This window comes from Fusarium tjaetaba (genome assembly GCF_013396195.1).
Source record: "Fusarium tjaetaba strain NRRL 66243 chromosome Unknown NRRL66243_c0000089, whole genome shotgun sequence".
In the NCBI taxonomy this organism is placed as follows: Eukaryota; Fungi; Ascomycota; class Sordariomycetes; order Hypocreales; family Nectriaceae; genus Fusarium; species Fusarium tjaetaba.
In genome coordinates this window covers 1-19999 of record NW_023501285.1, presented here as the reverse complement: position 1 = coordinate 19999, position 19999 = coordinate 1, and the positions used below count along the sequence as shown (strand labels likewise).

The 19999-nt window shown below is 48.4% G+C and overlaps 8 protein-coding genes across 8 annotated transcripts; 4 read left to right on the top strand and 4 right to left on the bottom strand.

Annotated features, from left to right (window-relative positions):
• Positions 1-2365: 2365 nt before the first annotated feature.
• Positions 2366-3790, bottom strand: FTJAE_4673 (transcriptional regulator; the record flags this gene model as incomplete). Its single annotated transcript, XM_037351101.1, has 1 exon — positions 2366-3790. One exon carries the CDS (start codon positions 3788-3790, stop codon positions 2366-2368), a length of 1425 nt encoding a protein of 474 aa, XP_037208224.1.
• A 707-nt stretch (positions 3791-4497) lies between these two features.
• Positions 4498-5815, top strand: FTJAE_4672 (presilphiperfolan-8-beta-ol synthase; the record flags this gene model as incomplete). The annotated part of the gene is made up of 6 exons (XM_037351100.1): positions 4498-4616; positions 4665-4791; positions 4842-4860; positions 5335-5425; positions 5476-5509; positions 5564-5815. The coding sequence occupies 6 exons, from the start codon at positions 4498-4500 to the stop codon at positions 5813-5815; spliced, it is 642 nt and encodes a 213-aa protein (XP_037208223.1).
• A 900-nt stretch (positions 5816-6715) lies between these two features.
• On the top strand, positions 6716-8377 carry FTJAE_4671 (uncharacterized protein; the record flags this gene model as incomplete). Its single annotated transcript, XM_037351099.1, has 5 exons — positions 6716-6874; positions 6942-7041; positions 7090-7473; positions 7528-7612; positions 7666-8377. The coding sequence occupies 5 exons, from the start codon at positions 6716-6718 to the stop codon at positions 8375-8377; spliced, it is 1440 nt and encodes a 479-aa protein (XP_037208222.1).
• Positions 8378-8492: 115 nt separating this feature from the next.
• FTJAE_4670 (vegetatible incompatibility het-E-1) lies at positions 8493-9470 on the bottom strand (the record flags this gene model as incomplete). Its single annotated transcript, XM_037351098.1, has 1 exon — positions 8493-9470. One exon carries the CDS (start codon positions 9468-9470, stop codon positions 8493-8495), a length of 978 nt encoding a protein of 325 aa, XP_037208221.1.
• A 557-nt stretch (positions 9471-10027) lies between these two features.
• FTJAE_4669 (3-hydroxyisobutyrate dehydrogenase) lies at positions 10028-11504 on the top strand (the record flags this gene model as incomplete). Its single annotated transcript, XM_037351096.1, has 7 exons — positions 10028-10207; positions 10266-10413; positions 10475-10720; positions 10775-10928; positions 10982-11014; positions 11072-11165; positions 11241-11504. The coding sequence occupies 7 exons, from the start codon at positions 10028-10030 to the stop codon at positions 11502-11504; spliced, it is 1119 nt and encodes a 372-aa protein (XP_037208220.1).
• A 198-nt stretch (positions 11505-11702) lies between these two features.
• Positions 11703-14880, bottom strand: FTJAE_4668 (zn 2cys6 transcription factor; the record flags this gene model as incomplete). The annotated part of the gene is made up of 8 exons (XM_037351095.1): positions 11703-11969; positions 12036-12940; positions 13011-13504; positions 13556-13626; positions 13688-13818; positions 13877-13941; positions 14001-14170; positions 14545-14880. The coding sequence occupies 8 exons, from the start codon at positions 14878-14880 to the stop codon at positions 11703-11705; spliced, it is 2439 nt and encodes an 812-aa protein (XP_037208219.1).
• A 622-nt stretch (positions 14881-15502) lies between these two features.
• FTJAE_4667 (acyl transferase carnitine dehydratase) lies at positions 15503-17320 on the top strand (the record flags this gene model as incomplete). The annotated part of the gene is made up of 2 exons (XM_037351094.1): positions 15503-16435; positions 16535-17320. The coding sequence occupies 2 exons, from the start codon at positions 15503-15505 to the stop codon at positions 17318-17320; spliced, it is 1719 nt and encodes a 572-aa protein (XP_037208218.1).
• A 474-nt stretch (positions 17321-17794) lies between these two features.
• FTJAE_4666 (exostosin-like 3) lies at positions 17795-18838 on the bottom strand (the record flags this gene model as incomplete). Its single annotated transcript, XM_037351093.1, has 1 exon — positions 17795-18838. The coding sequence occupies one exon, from the start codon at positions 18836-18838 to the stop codon at positions 17795-17797; it is 1044 nt and encodes a 347-aa protein (XP_037208217.1).
• Positions 18839-19999: the final 1161 nt, after the last annotated feature.

Genomic DNA, 19999 nt, shown 5'->3' with positions numbered 1-19999 from the left:
TGTCATTCTCTTTCTTTTATTTCCTCATCCGCACCACAACTTGCCCTTTACTCCGGAAGATCGAAAAACCACTTTCCTGTATAGATGTCCCTTATTTTCACCGCCTCATTCAAGATGCTAATAGCAGGTTTAGTACAGAAGCATAAAAGACAGTCTTTAAACTGGAATACTCAATCAAAATGGGCCACGATTGCACTGTTCGATTTGCAAATGGGCTGGGCAGCAATTCGAAACTTGACATCACCGTATACTACAGGACTAACAATTCAGGTAGTCAAATTCTTTCAAAGTCAATTCATATAGATGGGTCTAATTCTGAGTCGCTGACTTTCAACTACCTTGAAAAGGTTTACTGTACCAAGGGAGGGGGGAAATATGCCCAGGTTGATTTGGACACAAACGCATTCGATGGACAGCCGTCTACGGCATACTTCACCACCAATGGGGACTGGTCTGGGGATTGGCCTACTTTTAATCTGGATTGGGAAAGTGCCGGAAAGCGTAGAGGCCAATGGGCTTACAAATAGTTGTAGTGACTGACGGGCTTCTTCAAGTCTTTAGCTATATTTAATCTGCAATCCCAAGTTCTCCCAAATGGAGGCCATGTTTCGTTTCATATCGCGTGGTTTATGTAGATTTGGTTGCCTGAATAGATGCTGGTCAAGACTTGAACATGATGACTGTACTCCAGCTTGGTCTGAGCCTCGGCGAAACATTATGCGGAAACGTTACACGTGAAGTCAACACTTGCACCACCAATCAAATCTGGAGGAGAAGTACCTTATTCTGCCTTTCGTTCAAGTTGAACGCAGTTTATTATGGAACCCTGCGCCTCGGGAGCTACGTTCTGAGCTGTTTACATGGAACAAAGCATGGTGGGACACAGACCACTCATAAGCAACCATCAATGCCAGATCCTCAGCCACGGAATTCCGCGGAGTTTTCCGACTGCCAGTAAATTGACAAAAAGATCTAGGCATTCAACTCTAGCGGTCTCCCGTGATATCATTAAAGCCGAAAGGGCTGTTTAGCGTGCTCAGAAATCAGGCGGAAGACGCGGTTCAACAATCAACGGTCAACCTGCAGTTCAAGCCCGTCCTTAGCGAGGGGTCCGAGAAACTTCGCTGTCAATAATCTCACTACGCAATCAACTTGGCGAGTTGTTTGACCCTGTCAGCCACTTGTATCTGCCCTCTCCTCTCCGAGCCTTGCATCCCTTTGCCCCCAAAGGTACTCAGGTTCCGCTTCAAGAATGATTCAGTTCGGTTCGAGAGATGACCCTGGTTTGAAAACTCCAATCACATACTATTAACGATGAAAGCACCAGTGGCAGCGTTCCAATCAGGTTATTGGTCAGACTTAACACGTCATGCTCTTGGCGTTGGTGGTATGATGGGCAATAGCGCAGTATAGCGTAGGATAGCGCAATATGTTATGCTGGTTCACGGCGCGGGCCTCGCGGTTACCAGGGTAAGGGTGCCTGCAGCAACTGGCTTGAGAATGGCAGTCCGTAAAATATCGGGGAACCGATACCGCGTGAACGGAACACAGTGGATTAAATCACTCATTGTTTGGATCGTCAAGAGTCCACATCTTTTACGTTCTAGATCTAAGACACCTTCTGCATAATCGCGGACAGTGAGACACAAGGCTTGGCGCACGCACTCCCTTGTAAAATCGCTAACCAAGTGCTGACAGCAGAATGACGTGGCAGAAGACGCCATCTTAGCCAACAGAAGCCGAACTACTGCCATGCAGTATCAAACTCAAACTGAATTTATTCCTCAGATAGCTGAGCAGTTGGTGATTTGCCATGGTTGGTGTGGAGTAGCTGAATTTTGACAAGGGGTTCTATCATGTCAGACGACAGCCACGCGAAGCTAGCCTGTCGATCCCGGCACGATTTGACCCAACCGCAGCGTCAAGGCCCAATGTTTCCCTGATTGCCTTCTCTTGCACTACCAACTAAGCGCCTCTCATTGGTCACTCTTCCAGGGCATAGCGGACGTGCCGGATCGATCGAGGCAAACAATAGTTTTCTTGGTAGATTGCGCTCTGACCAGTGATCTGTCAGATATACAGTGGCACGACAACATGTCTCAGTTGGGTTATGGAGAAAGTGAAATAGCTTGGGACGAACATGGAAAGTATTGCCTCTTTGGGAGATAAAATACCTCATTGCTTCTCAATCCGTGATGATCCGTTGATTTTTGACACCTGAACGTCAGCCGGGCGAGGGAGGTGTTCTTGCTGCGGCCCTAGACGGGACAAGGATTATACAGACCGGGACTAGGACTTGGGATGACATTAGACACACGGCAAACCTGCATGTTGGTTCATACGACAAATAGAATTACGGGGCGATCTACAGTACAGAATGAAATCTCAGCCCAACCAGGTTATCCCCCCAAGCAAGACGCGAGGACCCGAGCGCAAGGAGCTGCGCCATGCAAAGCAACCATGCCAACACTACCGTGCATCCAATGACAAACGCTACAAAGTACATGAACTCAAGGGGTCTCTCAAAGAACCACAAACGCCCCTCGGCCCGGTCGTTCTTCTCCTTTCCTTGGATCCGCCCATCCGGAACGTATTTGAAATCAAGGATGGAGCCACCTCCGAGACCTTGGTTACTGTGGATGATAGCGCTATGCAGCCCTTCCCGACAGAGATCAATCACCTTATCGTCCAGGGCAGGGATCCATCGCTGCAGGCTAGCTAAGCTCCACACCAACCAGCAATGGCCCTTGAAGCAGGCGTATGAGTACCAGCTGGGCCGTCCCATACCAAGCTGGTCGCAGATCTCGTGGCCATTCAAGACGCGACTAGCAGCTTGGATGAACCCATCCGAGATGTTAATGGGTGGTAGATCCTTGAGGGCCTCAACGAAGTTGTACCCAATGACAACAGAAGTGGGTGTCACAAGGAGCTCGTTATAAGCTAAGCTTTCCATCACAGCCTTAGCCTGAGTTGCCGATGTGAAGTACTCCTGGGGCGACCCAATGACATGGGCCACGTATCTCCAAAGGGCAATGTAATCTTCGACTTCCTGTTTCTCGGGGGTGATCCCCATAAGAGGGAGCTGAAGCCAAGCATGGTTGCAGCTGAATGTTGCAATGGCATGTATCGAGTCAAGGGTGTTGATAGGAATGCCGTGTGTCTCCTGATCAAAGAATCGGCATTTCGATGCGGCAACTTTGAGGATCTGCTGTCTGACCATAGAGTGCAGAAGACGGACTCGCACAATCGATCTATGCCCTGGTCCACCAGGCTTCACATGATCAAGCGAGTGCGTGACTTGAAGGACAAGCTGAAATGTTTCAAGCAGTCGACGCCGCAAGACACGAGTGCTGAAGCCACCAGTGCGAGCAAGTACTTCGACAACGCTGGTAGATGCAGAGTTCTCGCCCACAAAGCCTTGAAAAGCAAAGCCGATGAGGTTTGCGAGGGCATAGCGGTAGAAGAATTTCTGTCCCCGGGCAATCTGATCCCAGTCAACCCAGTAGGGGACAGTATGAACTTCTGTCCAAAGCTGAGAAAGCACTTGGCTCTGGTTATGGTGACGAGAAAGTGTTTCGAACAAGTCCTGTCTGCCGACTTGTTGACCTTCTTTCTTTTGCTGAGCGTGGATATCTTGGATCTCCTTGACAGCAGCAGCTCCAAGTTCGTCACATTCGTGACGGAGAGGATCTGTGTGAGATTTGGGAATGTGATCATTTGTCCATCTGAAAGAGTGGTTTCCAATAGTTCGAAGCTCTTCCCGAGCTACGGACTGCCCAGTGAACTTCATGGTAAAATGGATGAAAGACTAAACAAAAGTTGGAAAAGAAGACTTGTCTCAACTCTGACATTCTGAAAGAGCAGTAGGACAGACATCCTCCAATTTAAGCTGGGGACGTCCAAGTGTACCTGAAAGCCAGGCTCGGCACACCTCATACAGTTGCCATCCCTTGACTCGAAGGATAAATTGCGTACTCTTGTTTCTCGGGTTCGTGTGGCGGTCCGCGGACTTCTCCATTCGCCTAACACACGATCAACATCACGAGGGGGTGACCCGTTGGTGGACTGCTTACTCTTAGTTTCTCACTTCATGATTTAGATCTGAACCATACCCACGGAGTGTGTGGCCCATCTGCCAATAATTCGTAAAAGAGACCCCTGTCCACTCATCACCTGGTATGATATGCTCACCCTAGCTGACTACAATGTCTGGGAATCATGATTCCATCATGGCTTAGCTTGTGTCTAGTCTCAAGCTGAAAGAAAATGACGCGGGATGAAGGGAAGCTGGCTGATTGGAACATCTGCGAGGCTGGCTTGCGTTCCTTGTTTCCTTTGGGATATTTGAGTACTCGTGACGCCCAGAAAGCCTCGAGCTGATTCCTGCATGTCAAAGAACGCTGTTGTTCGCTCCCCCCATCCTCGCCTCCCCCTTCACTCACTCCCTCTCCACAATCTGTACCTGCAGCAATGGCCATGCAGGTGTTCACTACCAAGATGGAGTCGAAAAGAACTGTCATTCTTCCCGACATGTTCAAAGCATTCGTGGTTGAGACTCCGCCCATGAATCCCAACTATGAAACAGTCAAGCCTATATCCGAGAGGTGGCTTGCAGAGTAGGCTGCCCTCGATCTTGATGTATACCCGTACTAATGCACCAATAGGAAATGCTCCTTCTCACCTCGAATGAAGAAAAGAGTTGAGTTCTGCGACTTTGCCGTCTTTATCTCCATCGCTGCTCCTGATGCTCCATTCGACAAGCTCAAGACGATGTGCGATTGGGGGAACTGGGTAAGTAAACCATGTCTCTTGCTCCATCGCTACTCTGACATTGCTTCCAGGTTTTCCCTTTCGATGATAGTATGTACTGCTATTCAAGCTGATTGTTGATTGCGCGAGCTAATAATTGTAGTGTTTGATGAAGGATCATTGAAATCAGATCCAAAACGGTCGCAAGTCGTCATCGATAGTCTGATGGCAAATATGCTAGATCAGACCTATACCAGACCAAAGAGCGCTGTAGTCCAGGCCCATGACGACATATTCCGAAGAGTGTCACAAGTTAGTTCAGCTCTACCACATGACGTTATCACAATCTGACAGTTTACCATCACAGGGCTCAACACCTGGCAGGATTCCCTCAAACAATCTTGACATGGACGTCACTAACAATCTCAGGTGCTCGTAGAAGATTTGCTCTCGCAATGAAGCAATACACAGACGGGGTAGTCCATCATGTGAAGCAATTCTCTACAAACAGCATTCCTAGTATCCAGGAGATGCTTGATACAAGGCGGCTTTCGTCAGGAGTGACACCTTTGTATCATCTGATAGAATATGCTCATGATATCAATTTGACAGATGAAGTATTCCAGAACCCCATTATCCAGAGACTAGAGCTTCTGGGTGCGGACTTTGTCTTGCTGTAAGTACCCATTAGTGGCCTTGGTCTCATATAACTAATCGGCAAACAAGGTCCAATGACATTTTATCTTACCGAAAGGAAGAGGTGAGTCGATCTATCGCCCACCATATCTGATAACAGGACACTAACATGGCGCAGAATGACGACTGCCCGTTTAGCATGGTCGCAGCTTGTCGAATGAGTGGCCAATCTCCACAAGAGGCATTCGATACAGTCGGGAACCTTCTTGAGGCAAGATACCAAGATTGGCAGAATGCAATTAAGCAACTGCCAAGTTGGGGACCTGAGATCGACGCGAATGTCGCTCGTTATATCCAAGGCATTCAAAATGTAGTGCAAGCCAACATCACGTGGAGGTACCAGATTCTTCTGAAATGTGAAACCGATTAAATGCTGACAACATGCGACAGCTTCCGATCGGGAAGATATTTCGGGAAACAGGCTCCCGAAATTCGACGGACGAGAAAGATTGATGTGATGGTTAATCCACCATTTTTACAGGCGAGACAAAGCCGGTCTGGGTGGTCAAGATTGGTCATTGGATCATTTTTCAGACGGTTCTTTGGGTCGTTCGTCATTTGTTTTATGTTTGCTTTTTATTTTACCATTCTGAAGGGTTGAGGGAGGGGGAGGGAGTCACGGACCCGACAAGTTGGATGACCTCCTTCGGCGTTAAAGCGGCTGTAAATATTGACTTTAGATTGATTAAAAACATCAAAGCTGAGACAATTGATCAGCTTCGTGATCAAGGTTTGTCAGTGCGTCCGATCTGCTGAAAAAAGGCGGACAGCGGGCGGGAAGCCCCTCAGTAGCGAAGAGTCTGTCTAGGTCTGTGTGTCCAACTGTACTGTAAAATATTTGTGCGTCACTGAAAATCCCGCTGTCCAGGGAGAGCTGACAGGCTGATCACTTCCCTAAACGCCCTCTAGCCGAAGACATGGGCATGCATGTCAGTGGATCGAGGGCTTCTCATCGGGCCAATACATTTGTTATTCCCGCGTCCCCAGCCAGTGAGAGCCCCCTGTCTGTGAGGGGAGAAAAGAGGGATCCCGCTTTGTGTGTCATGCTACATATGCTTATGCTGTTGGTGAGGCCCGTATCACTTCACCTTATGCACTCTGTCTTCGGGCGTCATGCCGAAGGCTTTCGGCCGATGTATTTCGGCCACCACCGACTTTCTAGCTGCAGTACAGAACTCCGAAAATGAATCCGTCGTCTATATCATAGACCGATCTAATGTTCATGTTTGCACTTTTACTAAACCTTATACTTTGGCGGATTTATCTAAAAATGTCGACCAAACCGCTGACTAAAACACCAACCCTCAAACGGTCACGGGTCCAAGCAGAGGACCAAGATAACAATTACGATGCATCGGAAAACACAAGTCTCGGCCATTTATTGCACACAGAGGAGGGTCACCTCGATGACGGATTTTCTTACTCACTAGTCAGTTCATCAGGCCTGATAAAAAGGTCGTAGCGACAGTTCTGACTGTATCTGACCTCGTCTGCAGCATAATAACAAGGACCAGCATGACCTAGTAACTCTGGATGCTAGCGCTGACTCTCAATTACAAAATGCGCTCCGCTTCCTCCCAGCCAAGCCTCAATTAGGTGAGCATATCGTAATCTGACCTTATCTCATATCTGACCTTTTCCAAGACGCTCTGATTGAAGCCTTCTTCAGCAATGTCAATCACCATTACAACTTCATACACCCGCCGGCCTTTATACGACAATACATCAATTGGTCGGGCAGAACGCATCAACGATGTGTCCAGGATCTTCAACTCACTGCCCTCATCTTCATGATGTGCGCTTGCGTTACGCAGCATCTTGACATTGACGCGCAACAACCACCGAAGGATGTTTCCAAGACGTATCATGATGCTGGGACACGCCTTGCCGAGGCAATACCAGCTGGGTCCTATCATCTCATCAATCTTCAGTGGAAAGTCCTTTCTATCTGCTGGTTCAAAGGCGAAGCAAAATTCACCGAGGCATGGCATACGATTGGGCTCGCTGTGCAAGAGGCATATGAGTTGGGTAAGTCAATCACAAGAATAAGTCAATCAGGCTCTTACTGAACATCTTGTGCAGGACTACACAAGTCTCGACACAAGACACAAGATATTGAGGTGCAGATTGGTCGACGAGCCTGGCGCGTACTGTACTGCTGGAATTGGTACGTCAAGACCTGGCAGAATTGACGAGTCTTCGGTAGCTAACATCGCACAGGCAATTGTCATCAATACTTGGCCGGCCTTTCATCATGAATGACATCGATTCAGAGCCTGAACAGCCCGACCTAAGAAATGCAGCGCCAACACCAACACTGCATACCAAGCTCCAGTACCAACTTATATCATCTCTTGCCAAGCGCTGGCAGACACCACAAAACATTAACACGGCATCCAAAGTCCGGGAATACAAGAAAATGGTTGAACAGCACGTGTCCTCCTTCCCAGCTGTGTTTGCTCTAGATAACCCAGACACTTCAAAGGATGCCGAATGGCCATGGGTCGTGACGCATCGCTACTACGTCCAGACAATGGCATACTTTATGATTCTCCAACCGTACAAAGCCTACTTACTGCATCCATCGACAAACCTGTCTGTACCCGAGATACAGGAGCTACGAGCAGAAGCGGTAGAGTGCTCGCTGAAGACGTTGCAAATCGCAACTCAATGGGCATCTCGAGTCTCACAAGGCGATGGGCAGTTTCACCTTGTGGTTCTTTGTCTCTTCGATACAGCTGCTTTCTTGTCTATGTCTCTGCAAAAGGACCAAGTGAAGGACTTTCCTCGACGACATAAAGCTGTTGTTGCGGTTAATGAGGCTGCTGCGACATTGAAGGAACTTCAGACAATATCACGGGGAGCTCAATCATCGCATGGACTTTTATGCAAGATTTTACGCAAAATGGATTGGAATGCTACGGACAAATGAGAAATGTTATGACTTACGATTTATGTCACGTATTATACCTAGTTGCACTCAGGTGCTTTCATATCAGAAATGATGTATGCTTATGATCTCTCAAGCCTCTCCGTGATCGATTATCTTATCTCCCATCAGCCCAAAATCTCTCCAAAGCGTCTTGTCGAACCTCATATGCCCAGTGATGACACGTCTGATGAACCACAGGACTCACATCAACCTCGTCTTCGTCCCGACCATCATCCGCAAATACCGTCCGTATCCCCAAAGCCACGTACTTCTTGAGCAATATCCGCCGCCAACGACCCGTCTCGCCAACGCACTTCTTCCAACGACTGATCTGGCGATCATCATCAGGACATCGACGACCCATCCAGAAACGGCAATACCACTGAAACCAGCCCCGAACGTCGTACTCATGTGCGATCCAGCCAGCTGCTTCCCATTCCTCAATGCTTTGCCCGCATGCGACACCGTATTTGTTTATTTCGGGGTTGTACGTGTCGCTGATGAGATACTCATCCACGCTCAATCCCACGGCCCATGATGATGGAAGTTCTCTCCAATCGTCTTGTACGGTAATACCCAGATGCTTTGAGAATAAAGGTCGCCAGTAAGAGCCGCCAAAGCTTCCTTCGCGAATGATCTCTTCTGGGGATTTGTTGGGCCGGAAGTCAGGATGAGAATCGAAATGAAATACTCCAGAAGCATCAAGCGTCGGCTCACTAGCCTCTGGCTTCCATCTCGTCCACCCCTCTATAATGGATTTGATGTCTTTGTGAGTTTGACGTTCTGATTCAGGATCTGAATTTTTTGATTGCACAGCGTTGTTGTAGACTGTCCGACTCTTTTTCCCCTTTGTGGAGGATGTTTGTGATACATATGCATCATCTCGCTCTTCATCATAACTCGGTTTCGTGCTGGCTTCCGCAATTCTCCTGGATTGTCTTGTTGGCGCGCGTGGTGAAGTGGCCTTACGTTTGCCGCTTTTGCTGGCAGGCTTGGATTGAGGATCGACCTTGGGTACAGGACTCTTGAGTTTACTGAGAAGTATCTGATTCTGCTTAATATTCTCTTGGCGCCTTGCCTTAAAGTCTGCCATTTTGATGTCTGCGACGTGTTTTTAATGGTAATAAACGCTAAAGAGATGTTAAATACAGTTTAGACCACGACGTCATAGACCTGAAGCTCCACTATGCTGTACAGTTACGGTTAGTGCTAAGTGAGTATAGGGTAGTTTTCTTATTAAATCTGTTAATTTATATATAGGACCTAAAATTAAATTTACTTCTAAAACGCAATAGTAAAGGATAGTGACCCTAGGTAGCTCAGGCGGCTAAATAAGACTCTATTTACAATAATTAAATAACATTAAGTAGAGTTTAAAGATAGATAGTCTTTTTGACCCCGGTAATGTGAACTTCTAGCTTACCTTCCAGAGCATCGTGAGGGGCTTGTTAAGTCAAGGCCGGAGACCGGACCGGCCCCACTCGAGATTGCCGGCAACAGTACTTGTCAACGTGTAACGTGTAAGTCGGCTTGAGCTTGGTGGCTATGCATTTATTCAAAACCATGTCAAGCTCGTTCTTTTTCAAGGAAGATATTCCTCATTATCATTCCTTGTTTTCTATTCTTACGGACCAGCTCCTGCCAGTCACCATGCATGCCCACAAGACCCTCCGACAATCTAACATTCGTTCGAGCTTTACTCGTTCTCAGCGACGACGTGTGCGGGGGGGCTCGCCTCATCGTCATTTTGCGACATCCGCTGTCGCTTCGACGATTGAAAGGTCTAACACAATCGGCTTCATCGGCCTCGGCGCCATGGGCGGTCATATGGTCAGCTCCTTCAAATTCAATTCATTTCTATGGACGGAGTTCTTATGTGCCTAATTAGATTAGTAACCTTATTTCAAGGTATCAGAGCCCCTCGAGCGGAAACAAGGTCGGTTTCGCGTTGTGTGATGTGAACCAGGCCGCAGTGGACACTATCATTAAACGCCAAAATGCTGAGCACCCCGACGTGCCTCTGATTAGTTGCTCAAGTAAGCATGGACAATATGAACACTTACCATACATACCAGTATCACCGCTGATGCCTGATAGCGCCTTATGATGTAGCTCAGAAGGCCTCGACCATTATCACCATGGTACCCACCGGAAAGCATGTGCAGGAAGTATACGTCGGCGAAGGCAAGAGTGTTCTGAATGCTCTCAGAGAAATGAGTCAGGATCAACGAGCAGATACTCTTTGTATGGATCAGTCAACCATCGAACAAAGTGTGAGCAAAGCGGTTGCCCTGCAACTACGACAGGTTGGCGCAGATCTGGTGGATGCCCCAGTCTCAGGAGGTAACTGCGCCGAGCCATTCATATTGCCATTGTAACTGATTCACCACGTTGCAGGTGTCGTTGGTGCAGAAAAGGGCTCGTTGGCCATCATGGTGGGAGGATCCAAGGTCTCGTATAATCGCTCGGTTCCTGTCCTTGAAGCCATGTCTCGTAAGGTCACATATTGTGGTGACCTCGGTGCTGGGCTTGCCGCCAAGATCTCTAATAAGTGTGTAACCCCTCATGTGGCTGCTTGAGAAACGATTACTAACTGAAACATAGTCTTTTGCTTGGTATCACGATGCTTGGCCTGAGGTGAGATAGAAACCGTCAGAACCTAGACACTCAAAAGCAGACTTTAACAAAATCAAGTGAGGCGATGCTCCTAGGAAAAAGACTCGGAGTCGACCCTCAAGTCCTTGCTGATATCATCAACAATTCCACAGGACGATGCTGGTCTAGTGAGGTAAGTCTTCCAAACGACCTTGCAATAGTAGATTGGAGTTTTCAGGTTGGGGTACAAGCTAATGTTCTTGTCTAGGTCAATAACCCCGTTCCTGAGGTCAAGGTCGGAGATGCCAGCCCTCCAGCTCACCGACAGTACGAGGGGGGGTTCGTAACCAAGCTGGCTCACAAGGATCTGGCCCTCGCTGTATCGGCCGCTGCAGAAGCCAATGTCCCTCTCACGGTGGGAAGATGCGTTGAGGAGTCGTACAGGCCGTTGGCCAAGTCTAAGGAGTTTGGAGACCGAGACTTCAGCGTCATATACGAGGCTCTTGATTCCTTGGGCTCAACCAAGGTGTAAGCCGCTTGTCATGAAATATATAGCAGAATCTATTCACAAGGTGACAATCAGCCAACTTGGAAATTGACAACTCTGTATCGTTGAAAAATGGACATCTAGCATAAAGAGCTATAATAGCTTTGAAGCATATATATGAATCTAGTATGATATTTTACACAGCTTGACACTAGTCCTTAATTACTCGCGACTACTGTTCTTCTATTCCTCTTGAGTCGATCCATTAAAACTGGAGAGTAAAGCATAATCGATTGGACCAAATAAATCGATCCACGAGTTTGGCATCAGGTCATCTGATAGCTGGCCACTCATATGACCATCCTGGCTCAGCTGGTTTGACATCGTATTATAGTCGACCAGGGCCCACATCGCTTCTTCCATTTCAGGCGTGAAGCTCAACCCCTGGGTGAGGCTATTCAACTGGCGACCCGGGAACCCATCGAAGACTATCTGGCGCAGTGTCGAGGCCTGTCGACGATAGTTAGTGCACAAACAAGACAAAACTGAGATCTAGCACGTCACCATTGTTCTGACATTACTCCAGTGATGACCAATGATATCCAGATAGCCCAAGGCCTCCTCGAGCAATATCTGGGCCTCTTGGCAAGTCGGCGAGTCCTCATGATAGGTCCGGAACGCGATAATGGAGCCAGCCACCGTGACCGCATAGCCGCTGGATGAGGCGTGGAACGAGCAGCCCAACTTGCGCGACTCGCGGATAAGAGCTATCATCTGCTGTGCGTGAAGCCAGGCCAAGTCAGATGATCGCTTGATGAAACTGATAGGAGCCAGGTTTCGGCATGTGTTGATGCGGCGCCGTAGTAAGAAAGGATGGTTGAGCAGACAATAGCACAGGTGGAATAATGCCCGAGAGAAGATGATCGGACCTGACGACTGGCTGTCTACCAAGCCTTCAGCTAAGATATAGGGTGCGAGTATCTCATTGATTGGTCTCTGTATTTCCAGGTATGCTTCGAAATGGAGAAGATCGGACTCAATGCCGGCGAAGTCCGAGCCAGGGTCCCAAGGTGGATGTGGGCCTCTAATGTTGAAGTCTTGGAGTACATATTGCGCACATCGGCCGAGGATCTGCGCTATAGCAATGACCTGTGCCAAAGGGCATTGGCGTTGGGATATTGAGAGAGTCCGGTTCGTCATCTCGTCCAACGATTGTGTCTTGACCCCTAGGCCGTCTCTCCAGGTTGACTCATCACACGGCAGCTGTAAGTGGCACGATGCATCAACGATGGCCGGTGGCCGACCACGACCGCAAGATACCAAGCGATCCAACAAGTATACTGACCAAAACACCCGTCGTCGCTCTTCCTGTTGGGCATATGAGAGGTGCTCTACATTCTCCAGCATGAGCCCACAGTCCTGCGCGATCCTGACAGCCAGGCCGACTTTGACCCACGCTGAGCCATGGCGTAATCGACCAGCTATGCGAGTGATGAGCGACGAGCGTCAGGAATAGTGAGCATCAACACATCCGGAGACTGCAAGACGTACCAGTAAAGTCGAACAGGCCCAGCAAAGCAACTGTCTGGACCGTGGACACCTCTGCCACCTTGCCCACGGTGAAACAGTCCGACACAATGAGTTTCCAAGACCTGTTGGCATACTCGACAGACATCTCCAATGAGCGGCCGGAATAGTAGGGATGCGAGCAGAACCGGACCGCAGTCGCCATGACGGCTAGGACTAAATGCTTAGGGATGGCTTGTTGAGCCAAGCCCCGCCGGAAAGTCTCTTCGTGAAAGAACGAGTAGGGCTGATTCTGGCCGTAATTAAAATACGAATCAACGACTGCCATGAGCACATCCTCCGACGTCCCAAAGTCCTCGATCGCAGGGTCATCATGCGGCGAAGGCTGGTATGCAGTGCCACCTGTTCTAGGGCTGCTGACGCTCTCAGGACGCCCGGAAGAAGCTGGCAGCCCTACCGGTATGGCATCCGGGTCAGTATTACTGCTATCTACAAGCGCAACGAGGCATCTTTCGATCCTACGGAGCCGTTCAGTATCACGATTCCTTGTTGCTGGGACACAAGCTTACCGTTGCAGGCTTGATCCCATGGACTCGATCTTTGCCTCTAGTGTCCCAATCCTACTCACGAGCTCCGACGTCTAACATGTAGGCTTTAGCACACTGGTGGATATATGGATGTGGAGTCAGGTCAATTCATACCTGTACATCGCTTGACTCGGAGGTTTGTGTTTGTCGATAAGTCTCGGGTTCATCGATGGCGATACTCGCCGAGCGAGTCCTTTGCTGCCGGGGAGCCTGCCGCCGAGAAGCCTCAACAGGATATACACAATCTTGCATTGTTACACAAAAGTCCGATCAGCTTATCGTTGGATCCGAAGCATCACTTACCAATCTTGAGTCGTTGGCACTGTCCGCATACAGGCCGATCGCCAGTACACCGGCATTTTTTCCGTCTTGGGTAATCAGCTTTCTATGGCGCGCAGGCTTAAAAGGCGGGGTAGCGATTGCGTACCTGCACTGTAGGCATGCTTGGGCAATACGCTGCACTGGAAAGTAAGTATCGGCGCTGCTCCCCATGACACAGATAAGCAGAACACGGAGCGGATGCTTTCGTGCTGGAGCGTGGATGGAGTCGACGAGTTGTTTGGTCTGGCTCCTTACGTTGGAGATCCGGACCGCGAACTGCCGACTAATCCACGTCTGCCTGTTTTCGGCTTAGCTACATGCAAGGAGACAGCACTTGATAACCACGTGGAGTATAGCCGGACCGTCTCCACTTGTCGGAGTTCGAGACCGTGTCTAGATGCGCATGATCGCGGTTTTCGGAGCCAGACGCCGTAGTTGCAGGAATGAATCATGATTCAAAAGTATGATACAAGGACATTATAGGGGTTCAAACAAACAAGACCATCAATCAGACAGCCAAACACAGAGTACACAGGGAAGGGCCATCAAACAGCTACATAGCTACGCAGGAATGGACTCCGAACCCCATATCTCTATGTAAGCATAGCATCTCATGCAAGGCAGCTTCTCTTGGCAGCTTAGACGCTGACATGGTTCATCACAAAAGTGAAAGCGAGGAAACGCAAGAGCACATGCCAGTGATCCTCGATGGGAATCAAATCAGCCAAACAGCCTTCAGCTCGTTCCCAGACACAAAATACGGTACCGTGGTCTGGCAAACACTGCTCTCCAAACCGAGCACCTGCTCCGACTCGATGTGCGTAGGAATCGCGACGTGTCCCTCCAACGGTACACTCGCCCTGCACCAGCATTCTCAGGCAGAGGTCTACTACGTGCTTGAGGGGTCTGGGCAGGTTGAGATTGACGGGGTCAGGCACCATGTCAAGGCGGGAACCGTGCTTTGGATTCCTGGGAATGCGATGCATGGTGCATATTGCGGGCCTGAAGAAACGTTGAAGTGGCTTTATGTCTTTCCGGAAGCACGGTTTGAAGATGTCATTTACAGGTTTAAAGATACATAGTGGGCATTATATTACGCTGAGGATTCTCATGAGAACCTTTTGGTTTTACACTTACTGAACTTCTCATTGTCTTGCGCCGTCGCTAATAGATCAAATTACCCACTCGAACAGTGAGTTATTGCATCTTTGACATGTCAAAGCCGTCACCATCACAAACAAATTATCGATGGCGCTAATGCAAGGAATGCAATTTCAATACCGAATTGATACAACAAAAGAACAATAGATGTAAAGGCACCCCGGGAGTATCTCAATTTTGGTAGACACATACTGGAGATCATCTGGTAGCTAAGTCACTCACGGACCGTACCCACTCCCCCCGTAAAGTAAACGTCCTTGGGCCGAACGGCACTATACTGATAGCAGACCCATCAAATAATTGCCGTAAGTTTCCGATTCGTAGATATGCCAGAAGTATATCTATAAGATAAAGGAACAGAAGTCACTTTGCCAAACACGTAAATGTTCTTAATTTATTGGCAAAATCGTTCCTATCTAACCTTTCTATTTATCATCATCACCGATAATGGCGCAGATAGTCTCGGGCGCTGATATCTACGGACAAGGGTCCTGGATTGACTCCAAGGCACTACCAGTTCCCGATGATGCATGCCGACTTCTCAAGATGCTGGCCGAGGCGACTCCCGGATTCACTAAAGACCCCGCCGTTCTGGACACGGTAGCTTTCACCGGTTCCCCCGACACAATTGTCCCTGGCCCCCTGAAATCAGCCGTTATCGCCGCAGCTTTGAATGCCATGAGCGGCATTGTTGCTAACGAGCTCCTCGAACTCAGAGATGGCCAGATCTCTAGTCGGACGGTGTCAGTCGATACCGACCATGCTGCATTCTGGCTCGGAAGTGTCGGCATGACCAAGCGCAACGGCCAGACTGTCCAGGAGCTTGGCAAGGAGGGTAAATTGGGTGAAATCTTCCCTAAAGATCTTCAAGGAGACATCTTCGGAACGCCACTCAGATTACGCGCCACGGCGAACTATGAGACCAAGGATGAAGGCGTTTGGTTTCAGCTACATGGGTCTCTAGGCGCAGATCCGGTACTACAAACCATCGGCATAGACCCATCACAAGAGTGCGGCAGTAACGATGAGGCTACCCGAGTCATTGCGGAGCACGTTCGCAAGTTTGGAGCGCATGAGTTGGAGATGATGCATCTCGTTCAAGGCCTTTGTGGAAGTATCTGCTATACTCCCGGTGGATGGAAACAGACACGCATGGCCAAGGACTTGGCTAAGCACCCCCTTATCAACTACAAGCAGCAGACGCACGCAATCCCCACACCAGCCATTCCGTTGCCAGTATCTGACGATAAACGACCACTGTCCGGTATCAAGGTCTTGGAGATTGTCCGCATCATTGCAGGCCCCGTTATTGGAACGACATTAGCTGCTCTTGGAGCTGATGTGATCCGTGTGAACTGCGGCCGCCTCCCTGACTTTAATGTAAGTCATTTTTACCCTCTTCCGTGTCCTCACATGAGCTTTTACCATTTCTCTACCCAAAGCTGTCCATAATGCGTTGAAACTAATAACATTTGATAGGGACTTCAACTGACGCTGAATGCTGGCGTTAGAACTGTGGATATTGACCTGGCCAAAGATGATGAAGTTAAACATCTCCTCGCGTTAGTCGCAGATGCAGACGTCTTTATTCAAGGCTACAGGCCAGGAGTCATTGCCAATAAAGGGCTTAGTCTTGATGATCTTCTAGAGATAGCTGGCAAAAGAGGCAAGGGCATCGTATACGTGGAAGAGAATTGCTATGGACCAGATGGCCCTATGGCTGAGCGACCTGGCTGGCAACAAATTGCGGATGCAGCTTCTGGGTGCTCTCATGTTATTGGGAGAAGCCTGGGTCACGAAGACGGAACATGCGTGCTCCCTGCTCTGCCTGTACCGGATATGCTCACGGGCTTGATCGGTGCTATCGGTACTATGATGGCCATCAGGGATCGTGCACGCCAGGGCGGTTCCTATCACGTCTTTGCTTCCCTCATGGCCGCTGCCTCTCTCCATCTAAGCCACGAGATCGGACTATACTCACCAGAGGTGGTAAAAGACTGCCAAGAGAAGTTCGGTTGGGACCAAACGAGCTCTGACCTCTTTGTACTTGAGCTGTTGGATGTAGTATTGAAGGGATGGGCTACAGCGATGCCAAAGACATTTGGACCAGATTCACCTTACATGTCTCATCTCAAAGGTGACTGGGGCGACTTTGAAGTGCTGAAGCCAGTTGTTCAGCTGAGCGACAAAGACGCATCGCCATACTACTCATCTGCTCCAGAGCCTAACTGCTATCGCGACAGTACTGTAATGGCGTGGCGATAGGATAATGAAATTCACTATAAGTCATACCACTTCACATCCAGTTCAGAGCTTTTGGTTTCGCTGTGATACGGCTAAGCTGTTTGAGTGACACAAGGAAGTGAGGAGGGTGAACTAGTCCTAATGAAAGTGGCCTCCGGGCTTCCCAGTTGATAGAGACATATGCCTGTGTCGAAATTGTAGCCCGGGCCACCAGAAGACATTACCATCTTATACGTCAGACGTGATTATCACAGATAGGCTTGCAAAGCTTATCTTGGGCAATTGCATGGGTCAGCTGGTATACTGCCCGGACTGACTTTATAAGAGTGTTATTTTGAGTTGACAGTCCCCACAGCTGATGGCTCACATCACGCGCCTCACACACGTATCCTCTTAGCCTCCGTAGTTAGGTCTTAATCATTAAAAGAGACTTTGATTATGTTGTTTTTTTAGCGGAGAGAGTGCACTGGCTAAATAGATATAAACCCTTCATTACTAATTAACACCTCTCTTAATATATCCCGTCTCGTGGACCAAAGTCATAGACTTGAAAATCTTTGCAAAATCATTTAAACACTTGCTCCGCGCCTCCAAGTGACCAGGTTTTGTGCTGATACCGCTTGGGGGGTTGAGGTTAACAAATTCCTCCCAACCAGTCACCAGCAGGGGCCCTTGTCCTGTGAGCAGCCCTTGGACGTAATTCAGCGCAACATCTTCACAATTGAAGTGTTGATCGACATATTCTCGAACTTTTTCCATGGTGCTGTCGTCAGACCAGTAATAATCCATAAAAGAAATATGTGAAAAGCAAAGGTTCGTCAGGATCATCGAGTACTCTTCGCGCTTATCTCCCGGACAGAAATTATAGGTATATTGACCCTTTGCATCCTTTTCGTAGCAGCGAGCAAGGGCGCCAGTGAGACGGTATCGGCCGAATTTCTTCCATGTCTGGAATACAAATTCAAGGTCGTTGGGGTGATAGTACACATCGTCGTCTGTTAAGAGTATGGATTGGGTCTTGAAGTCGGGATCCGGTCGGAACTTTTCGTTGAGGCTGTCTTGGAGACCTCTCCGAAATCGCACAGGAACTCCATGCTTAGATGTGAAGTTCGTCGGCGGTAAATCATCAACGTCGCCCCAGATGACGACAATTTCATGAAGTGATGGGATCTTTTCTTCGAGTAAGACTGACAGCGTGTGGTTCAGCTCTTTCGGGCGCCGGTAGGTAAGCATGGCGATGGTGAATTTGTCCTCATCTAGATGGCTATACCTAGTCTTGGCCGCATTCCAGATAGCCTGAGGACTGCCTGTTCTTGCGATAGCAGGAGTGGCTCGTTGGTTTGAGGCTATGACGGGTAGAATGATCTGGCTGGCATCCGTGTACGTCAGACCGAGGATGAGAATTGACGCGAATGTCGTGAAGATAAAGGTTTTATTAATGAGGAGGCGGGAGATATGTGAGCTCAAAATGTGAAGGTAGAGGCTGGACGATTCGAGAAATCTGTTCCTGGAGCTCTTAGATGTGGAAATAGGAGCCATGGCTGCTGACGGGGCAATGAAGCACAGGATAGCCCGTACTTGCTGCGAACGGCGATATGATGACTGTATGTGAATAAAGCGTAAAGCATCTGTTATGTGGCAGGTACAAGATTGCGTCGATCTCTTTGTACTTACTGAAGGCTTATTGGCAAAGACATAAGGAGTATAGTACAGACCAATGTGTTGCGTAAGCCTGTACGATTCATGCCATTTACAGGAAAGACTTTTGAATGTAAGTATACTAGTAAGGTAGTTATCAGGCGATAAATCTCTGGTATCTTAAATGAAGCAGATAGTGTAAAGAACCAGACAGGGGTAGCAGTAAGTTTATAACACCGACCTTAAGGAACTATTGAGATATAACTATAAACTTGTCTCGATTTTCATCACACGACTGGGACGCGAGTCCTGCTCACTTCACAAACCGTAGGCTGGCGCGTCACTTCATGCCCAATTGAGATAAAAAGACAGAGATATCAAATCAGAGGGCACTTGGCCGAAAGAACCCCTTGAAACCGAGCGCCTTTAGTTTCTCGTCACTCTATTCCTATCATAGTCTACCCGTGACTACATGATGCTGGGCTAGCTCGCTTAGACAAATAGGGTATCCTGCGTTGGAGCCATTTGCAGGTGGGGTTTAGTGCTAGAAATAGGTCAACAGTTAAACTTCTCTAAAACACTGGGCGCCAGGGACCTCCGAATGGAATCATCGTATAAATTTCGCAATTCCATAAAGAGTGACAACTCGGTCCGATGTGCCGATTTGCCGATTTACCAAGTTGTCCATTGGTTCTAGACTTGAGCGTTCCGTTTCAATCTTGAATACACCAAATGGTATGATTCCGATTTAGGACCACTAACTTGACCTAATCGTGGCCACGTCATCCCGGTCTCCCGAACACAACGTCACTTCATGTCAGTCCCGGGAGAGCCCACATTACGTTTTATAACCTAGCTAAAGTAATTGTTTTTTATAACTTATATAACACAAGCCTGTATTACTTAGTATAGGAAAACTAACATGTCTCTGTACAGATTATACCTTTCTTTTTAGACCATTTACTTATATTTATATATATATAGATTAGCATTATCTGAAATTATGCTTTACTTCTATATCTTATAGCCACTTCGCTTGTCTAGAAGTGTTATTTGCAGTTG